Raw genomic sequence first — 9496 nt, forward strand, 5'->3', positions numbered from 1 at the left:
GCTTATATAAAAATACCTAGACGGAGTCGCTTCATTCAGAAAATGAAGTCATATTCCCGTTAGAGTGTTATTGTGGCATAACGGCAACAAGCGTACCAAATTATAGGAAGTTCAGGTTTTAGTCAACTAAATATTCTGCGGTTCTTGAACTTAAACATGAACAGATGTTCCCTATTTCAGATTGTCAATTACTGTCTTTATTTACTGAAATACCATTTTTACATGATATTTTATTTCATATGAACTTGTATACATATATACAGAGAGCCGTTGTTCAGAGGGCTGCACTTTCAATCTCACTAAAGTTCAGATCTACTTATTTCTTACATGTAGATCTGATAACCACCATAATATATGTTTCGCCTTTATTATGATTCGGATTTCCCGAGAAAGCTTTTTATAGCCACGCAATCAAATCGGTTTTCACAGATAGGCATTAGACGAAATAACTAAAATTTCGTTGTTCTTGGAAGTTAAACAAAGTGTAGATTTTGCTAGAAAAAAATGGTTGATGTCATCTGAAACAAGTTAACTGGAAATAATAGACTCAATTTTAATGGACAAGATTGTATTGCCAGTTTACCTGCCGGATATATTGACAACGCCTTGTTTGTTCTTGAAGAGAGACAGACTTTCAATAGCGCTTGGGTTCAAACCCCAGAAGATGCAATATTTTATTTCAATTTTTCTTCTTTTAGTTTTGTCAGATTATTATTTTCTTTCTTAATTTATTTCTAAAATTTGTTGTTTTTTTTTTAAATCAAGTTTTATGAACAGAACAGAACAGAAAGTTTATTTTGACGTATACAAAGTACATAGTCAATTACATAATACATTCATACATACATATATACAATCACAAAATCAATGGATAGTCTGCAAATTTCTTGAAGGTGAACAGTTTAATCTATTTTGTTTCCTTCAGTATAGGATTTGACATAATCAGTTTAACATATATTACATAGTTAAATATTGAGTAACGAACATGTTGACAAAGATAGCGTGAATTTCACATACATTATTGTGTCACTTGCAATAAAGTTATCTATACATACGTAATAAACACCGATATCTAACTATATATACTATATTAGATTTCGCAAGGGAGCTAATTAATGTAGTCTTGTCCATATTGTATATTACGAGTTATATAACGTATTACATCTATGATAAGGTTACACTTCTGTATCAGTAGTATAGCGTAATATTTCGATTTAAATTACCAACTATAGTATCACACTATACTATATTGAAAGGGAATAGAACTCCAAAACTACAGTTAACCTTACACGAAACGAAAGGGAAGGTTAACAATTGGCTATTCCAAAAAATATTTCGATTGCAAAGTTGTAATTTAAGAAAAAGCCTTACGACTAAATTGAGTCATAAGACAAAGTAATATACTTAATACAATTCTTAACTGAGCACAGGAGTAATATTTCCATTTTTACAAACATATATAATATTATAGTAGTATCGTACCGAATGTGTAACTAGCAATAAAAGTTGTCTATACATACGTTAATAGACACCGATAGCTAACTTTATATAATATGTTAGATTTCGCACGGGAGTTAATTAATGTGGTTTTGTCCATATTGTATATTTCGAGTCATAAAACGCTCATTGCACTATATTCAACAATGTTTTGGCTAATTATAAGATATTTTCATAACTAGATATAACTAATAATCTATTTAATTAGAATTGTACAGTTGACCAGAAACATCCATATAAAGTTTGCTACCTTTTCAACAATGTTTTGCTTAATTATAATATATTTTCATAACTAAATATAACTAATCATCTATTAAATTAGAACTGTACGGTTGACCAGAAACATCCATATAAACACTATTAGGCTTATAATAAATAACATCTTATTTACAACATCAAACTATAAACATACATATATACAAACTAACACAGTCTGGTTGACCAAAGCAACCATATAAACACTAACAGGCATATAATAAATAGCACGTTCAATATTTCAAGACAATTTTACACTAATCCGTAATATAAATTATCGAATTTCTTATAGACATTGCGTTTTTACAGTATAACCCTAATTAATAAAGAGCTGTCTTATTTTCTGTTTGTAACAATTCTAAAATCTTATATACATTTTTTTACGTAAATCTGAATAGATAGGGCATATAATAACAAATGTATACTATTAACTGTGAAATGTGTGAAATTTGATAGCAAAACAAATTAATAATAGTTTCTAGATAATTATTATTAAACATATTTTGATGCCCGATTACATTGTACAAAATCTAACGGGATTTTTTCACTCCATCCTCTTCTTATTTGATGTAAAATGAAAGGTACCTGTCTCAATAAACAAAACAAAAATATTTTCATATAGATTTTACATTAATTTATTTTTCAAGTTATTAAAAAATACATGTATAGTTCTGTATAATCACTTTTCAAATAAGGAAAATATGAAATAAGTGAAACTTTTTCTACAGAAAATGAAAACAAAATTGTTGTTGTTGTTGTTGTATAAAACCGATACAAAAGTTGTTAACAAGATGGTAAACTTTTGTATTTTTTTGTTTCTTTTTTTTTAGTATTTATGTAAATCTGAATAATAAAGTTTAATAATATACAGTTTTAAACGCCTTTTGAAAAAGTGTAAATTAATCTTATAAATCTTATACTTTTATGTTATTAACTGACTGTGATTGGTCAATTAATATGAAACACGAAATCCAGTGAAAGTAGAAAAAAATGTCATTTGGTCTTGTCCAAGGCATTCCGATAGCATAACAATATCTCCTGCTTTTAAACGATAAACAAGTGATGCTGATCCTGACTGATATCCATCATTGACACCAGAACCACTGTACACTATTGACTTGCGATTGCCGTTGACATAAAAACCACATACGAAGTTATCAGCACCCGATTTTCTGATAAGAGTTGTTGTGAAGAAGTAGAGTCCTGGATGTCTACAAGTGAACACACCTGAGGACACATTATAGTCGTCGCCTGTATTGTATATTACGTATGTGAACGTAAGGGGAGAACCGGAGGACGTATCTGGGTTATCTACAGCAAATCCGACCGAGACGTCTGAAAAATGATATTGAAAAATTATAACAAATCATTTTTACACAATTTTTTCTTAAATGTAAAAGTTCACCCTTACGTTCCCAAAATATTGTCTGCCATACAAGATTTAAAAAAAATCTGATAACTACCTCTTTCCTTTTTATTACAGTGCAACCGTGCTAGTTATACACCCATTTATTTTATAGAAAGTGCCTGAAGTTGTTTTTTTAAAATATTGATGCAACTGATAGTAAAGATAATTAAGAGCTTATTTAGATAATTTCTAAAGTTAAAATATTAATTGATACATATAAAGAGCAGTGTACTTACTTGTTTCATTTAATTTGTTCGTCAAATTTTGGAGAACTTCTGTCTGAATATGTCCCTGTGCGTGTTCAAGCTTATCAATTTTTTGGCTTAGAGTTGTCCCCATATTCTGCAGAACCTCTCCTTAAGAGTAAACGTTTTACAAAAGTAATAAAATAATTATCAATGTAGTCAACCTGTTCTGGTTCCAAAAATATTTAATCTAAAGATCCTTGAAGTTGGTGGCCTAGCGGCTCAGCGGCCAAGCGGTGTAAAGTTGGCGGCCTGGCGGGATAGCCGTGTAAAGTTAGCGGCCCAGCAACCTAGCGGTGTGAAGTTGGCGGCCCAGCGAGTCTATGACATCTCGACACCTTCACACCTCGACTCTTTGACATTTCGACCCCTAAGACATCTCGACCCATGACACTTAGACCCCTAAGACACTTAGACCCCTTAAATTGACCGGACATTTCGACCCCTTTTTCTAAAATGTACTTGAAGACGTTAACTTCGAAAAATGATAATTTTCATAAAGACGTAAATATATGAAAAGGTAAATTTGTTTACAAGTTTGATTATAATATATAATCTAAAAGATATACTGAATAATTAATGAAATCATGTTAAGCCGTAATTTGTTATACACTATCATTCATCAAGTCAAGTATTTTATATAAGGAATGGAAACACACGCACTAAATTAATAAAGTATATATATTATGTATATATGTACTCATAATATCATAAATAACAGTACTTGCAATAGAAATTGTAAACGTTCTTTTTATGATATAAATATCAATCAGTCGTTTTGTAATTCACATTTTTTTAAGCAAATATTGTCATCATTTCCATGTGCACTTGTTAATTTCTTTAAATAGAACTACTAATATCGGGAAATCTTAGGCTTATTGGTTCTTAAAATACTAACGAAAAAACATGTACGTGTGACATTATACATGAAATAGAAATATATTTCGAGGACGTTAGTATGAAATAAATTAAGTATCGATAACTTTTCTATCGTTACAAATCAATAAGTAAATCGTAATAAATTACGAAAAGTATAGGCCCCTGGAGCAGAGCCAGTTTAAACCCCAGGGCTTTTATTTGAACAAACTTGGTAGACAACCATTAGAAGATGTTTCATGCTAAACATCTAAGGTCTAGCTCGTTGGGTTTTTCAAAAGAAGATTTTTAATGTTTTTTCTTTAAACATATAGTTAGAAACAATGACACCCCTGGGGCAGGGCCAGTTTTGACCCCAGGGCTTTTATTTGAACAATCTTTGTAGACACTTACTAGAAAATGTTTCATGCTTAATATCTAAACTCTAGCTATTCGGGTTTTTTTTTCAAAGAAGATTTTTAAGTCTTTGCTATACACATATAAAGAAAATCAATGTCCCCCAGAGCGGGGCCAATTTTGACCCTAGGGCTTTTATTTTGAACAAACTTTGTAGACACTCACTAGAAGATGCTTCATGCTTAATATCTAAACTCTAGCTATTTGAGTTTTTTTCAAAGAAGATTTTTTAAGTTTTTGCTATACACATAATTATAAGGAAAATCAATGACCCCCTGTGGCGGAGCCAATTTTGACCCCAGGGCTTTTATTTGAACAAACTTGGTAGACATCTATTAGAACATGTTTCATGCTAAATATCTTAGCTCTAGCTCTTAACGTTCTTTAAAAGAAGGTTTTTAAGTGTTTACTATATGTATATAGGGGAAATCAATGACCCCTGGGGCGGGGCCAATTTTGACCCCAGGGCTTTTATTTGAACAAACTTGGTAGACACCCATTAGAAGATGTTTCATGCTAAATATCTTAGCTCTAGCTCTTTGGGTTATTTAAAAGAAGATTTTTTAAGTTTTTACTATATGCATATAGGGAAAATCAAAGACCCCCTGGGGCGGGGCCAATTTTAATCCCAGGGCTATTATTTGAACAAACTTGGTTGACACTCACTAGAAGATGTTTCATGCCAAATATCTAAGTTCTAGCTCTTTTGGATTTTTAGAAGAAGATATTTAAAGTTTTTTCTTTTGGTTGCCATGGCAACCAGAGTTCTGCATGGAATGGAATTCTTTGAACAACTTTGTTAAGGCTTCACACAAGGAACATCCCTGTGAAGTTTCATTATGATCTGCCTGCCTTATGGTTTCAGAGGAGATGTCGTTTTAAAAGTGTGAACGGACAACGGACGACGTACGACGGACGACAGACGACGGACGAAGAGTGATCCTAATAGCTCACCCTGAGCATATGCTCAGGTGAGCTAAAATAAAATGTAAAATGTAATAAATCCTTATCTGGCACTTAGTCACAAGCAAAATCATAATATCACTTATACCATTGCAGTATAAATGTACCAACAATAAACGGGATCATTTTTATTTTTTCACCGGTGAATCAAATCGACAAGTGTTTTTACTTCATTAATTTTTCATATGACCTTTGTGTTAGATACATTTTAATTTAATGTTTAAACATTCACGATATCGATGTATCAATGCACATGCTCTTATCATGCCTGTCCTGTATGCCTATGCATATGTAATATGTTTATATATTTCAATAAAATAAATAAATTGAATGTTACGTATAACAATTTCTTTCCCAATCAGAAAACCACGTTTAAATGAAATGCAGCTACTGTTTATTTAGCACAACAACAACAATTTTGGTGCTTGGCAGAAGGTTTATCACGGGTTTTAAGTATCGATAATTACAAATGACACGTGGCTGATATTTATTGGGCACGCGTTTTTACACCATTTAGATAATGTGAGTAAGAGGAACATGTATTGACTTTAAGATATAAGCTTGTTATTGTCGAAAATATTGCGTTTGAAGCTTGTTATGGCAATATTTCACTCAAACTATAAGAAAAAATGCGTATATGGAATGTGAGATGCAATTAAAAATTTTGGAGATTTACATATGTTTTACAAATTATATATGAAATAGACGAGACTATATCGTTTTTGTCAATATAACTACAATTCTACATATCACAGTTTACATTATAGTTGTAAAAAATAGTAGATGTTATTCTCGAAATAGGTTTAAACAAAGATAAAATAAAAATAAATTGAAATAAAAACCATTTATTGATTGACTGGTATTTTGTTTTTTTAATAAATTCATAATGTAAATACCATAAAAATCAGATCATCGCAACTTTGACATGTCAATTCAATATATAACATAAAATTAAGTAGACATGTAAAATAATTCATCACCAATGTTTGTCACAGAAAAATAAACTAAATCTTTACAAACTTGAAGAAATTGTAGGTATGAATAAATACGCAATGCACAAATCACGCATTTTCATTATTATCATTATCATAATTCCTTCACTTTAAGTCTGGGGTCTAATTTGATATATCATGCCCAATTTTTTAACAAAAATTATATATTATAACTGCTATGTAGCTATCCTACAAAACATTGAACGAATAAAAAGCCATGTTAAATTATTGCTTTTCCTTAAGTTCTCAATATTTTATCGGACACTTTTATGAAAATAATTAAAATATTTGCTATTTGCTTTGCATTATTTCTCAAAGTACAGTATCTGTGATTCTAAAGTACAAAAATTGAGATTGGGGTCGAAATGTCTTATCCACTAGGGGTCGAATGTCATGTAAAAAGGGGTCTAAGCGTCAAGGGGTCTAGAAGTCATCTAAATACCGTAAGGGATCGAGAAGTCAAGGGGTCTAAATGTCTTACTTGCGGCCCAGCAACCTACCGGTGTGAAGTTGGCGCCCTAGCGGCCTAACGGCCGAGAATTTAATTGTTGTAGAAATGTTTTATAAACAAGAAACGGCATTTAATTGATACATATAAAGAGCAGGTTACTTACTTGTTTCATTTAATATGTTCGTATTTTGGAGCGTTTCTGTCTGAGTCTGTCCCTGTGCGTGTTCAAGCTTCTCAATTTTTTGGCTTAGAGTTGTCACCAGTTTCTGCATATCCTCTCCTAAAGAGTAAACGTTTTACAAAAGTAATCAAACATCAATGTAGTAAACCTGTTCTGGTTCCAAAATTATTTAATCTAAGCTTTTTATCACAAATTGTACATTAGTGATAAATCTCTAGATGAGTTAACAGAAATACATGAGAAAGCTAGTTTACAATATTTCAAAATAATGTATCAATTTATATTTAACTTCGGAACACTTCGCCTATTATTCTTATTTGAGCTTACCCGGAGAATGACGGAAATAGCCGATATGTTTCTATTGTTCGCAGATCGACCAATCAGAAGTTCTTACTTTTGAAAAAAAATTTAACAAATCTTCAACAGCTGCATGTTTCTTTTTAAAGCTAATTATCAGTATTATGACGTTCTACAAACGTAGTAACATATTTTCCCCTACGCCGAGACTTGGCATGGGAAATCATTTGGTACGGCAACTCCAGTCCGGAAGTTGTCTACATCATCCCACCGCTACCACCAAATTTAACGGTTAAAGGCACATAACCCTGTCTGTTAAAACCTAGCTCACCACCAAGAGTGGTTTGTGTCCTTATATATTGAAATCGTTCCCTAATGTAAATTTACCAACTTTAGTTTTTGCCTAATATTATGCTCATTATCGGTATTATGACGTTCTACCAATGTCGTTACAAAGGTAGCAAAATGTATGAAAGTAGTAATTTGACTTCCATACAAAATACTAATTCTACAAATTGCCAAAGGAGCAAAAGTTGCAGGTACGACTTTATGAATATGGCTATTAAGATTTTTTTTAAAAACAAACTGTGATAGGTTACAAAAAAAAAAGTTTTTGTAAAATAAAATTGAAAGCGTTTCTGAGGCATAGTGGGCCTTTAAGTTTTTATAAAAAACATATAACGTATGAATATGACGGCAGGAATGTTTTAACAATTTCGACATGATGATGATGATAATGACGATGATAATGACGATGATGATGATGACGATGATGATGATGATGACGATCATAATGATAATGACGATGATTGACCTATGATAAAAGTACAATGTTGATATTGCTCAATTAATAATTTTTAATATATGTTACAAGAAAGCATGTCCCATTTTAAATCATCAGATGTATGGGGCGCTTTATCCGTCAAAATAGAGCATCGTGATATATGCAACCACCCCCCCCCGCCCCCTCTTGGGAGCTATATCCATTGCAATTCAGGCCAGGTGCCGAAGAATAAAGCTAAAGAACAAAAGTAAAGATTAAATTCTTATTTGTTTAATATATCTGTTATCATCCAACAGACTTCGATAAGTTCGATAAAGAAAATCTTTAGTACTGACCATTACTATTTGAAGCCTTTGAAACGTTTGTACTCATGTATAAAGAAACAGATACTGCGATAATCAACAGTCCAATTAAAATTGAATTAACGAGGGTACACCATAACAAAAGTGGTGTACACTTCTTGGCTGAAGATGTAGTATTATCTGCAAGCTCCCCTGTACCATGTCGAAGAGTATCGTAAATTCTGCCTTGCTCAGTCCTATTATTTCCCGACGCAAGCTCAGTATAAATTTCTTTTGCTGTGTCTGAATCCCCGTAATGATTGTTTAACTCCATAACTACATCCAAATTATCAAAATATTCCCGGTTTTTATTAAAATTAAATCAAATCAAATTTATTCAATCATTACTCCATACAGGATACATTTAAAATGTCATGAAAGCATACTTAGGTTTGCGTCCGTTTTAACTTCCTAGTGAAAAGTCAGGAATAATAAGGACTTGGTTAGCAGCACGTCTCCAGATTCGTGCTTATTTTCATGAAAATGTGAAAATATATTGAATAGTATAATAATGTAAAGTTACCAAAAGAATGCAATTTACACATTATCAATGGCACTTAGAACCCATGTAAATAGCTATAAAAGGTCAAAATATGGAAAAATAGACCTTACTGCGTTAGTAACGCAGTAGAAATATAGTCATAAATACTGAAAAATCGGTCATTAACCGCTAATAACATGTAAATTATAACTAGAATTTTGAATTTGTTTACCTTTACTAAAATCTTAGTACATTTTTCTCAGGTTTGATTTTATTTTGCTCATCTGGAGGCGTGCAGCTTTAAGGCAACTGAGATAGAGTTATTGAAG

The 9496-nt window shown here is 31.7% G+C and overlaps 1 protein-coding gene across 1 annotated transcript; it reads right to left on the reverse strand.

Annotated features, from left to right (window-relative positions):
• Positions 1-765: 765 nt before the first annotated feature.
• Positions 766-9112, reverse strand: LOC132742129 (uncharacterized). The gene is made up of 4 exons (XM_060730451.1): positions 8681-9112; positions 7247-7363; positions 3397-3516; positions 766-3087 (listed from the first exon to the last, which is right to left on the reverse strand). Exons 1-4 carry the CDS (start codon positions 8958-8960, stop codon positions 2705-2707), a joined length of 900 nt encoding a protein of 299 aa, XP_060586434.1. The 5' UTR covers positions 8961-9112; the 3' UTR covers positions 766-2704.
• Positions 9113-9496: the final 384 nt, after the last annotated feature.

Source organism: Ruditapes philippinarum, unplaced genomic scaffold (assembly GCF_026571515.1).
Source record: "Ruditapes philippinarum isolate M1 unplaced genomic scaffold, ASM2657151v2 ctg6019_1_1_1_1, whole genome shotgun sequence".
Classification (NCBI taxonomy): Eukaryota; Metazoa; Mollusca; class Bivalvia; order Venerida; family Veneridae; genus Ruditapes; species Ruditapes philippinarum.

Bases quoted from the DNA above. Each gene is read 5' to 3' on its own strand.
- LOC132742129 (XM_060730451.1), bottom strand. From the start codon at position 8,960: ATGGAGTTAAACAATCATTACGGGGATTCAGACACAGCAAAAGAAATT. The intron at 7,364-8,680 runs GTCAGTACTAAA...TTTACTCTTTAG, and splicing joins AAAGGCTTCAAATAGTAATG to GAGAGGATATGCAGAAACTG. The intron at 3,517-7,246 runs GTAAGTAACCTG...TTTACTCTTAAG, and splicing joins GAACATATTAAATGAAACAA to GAGAGGTTCTGCAGAATATG.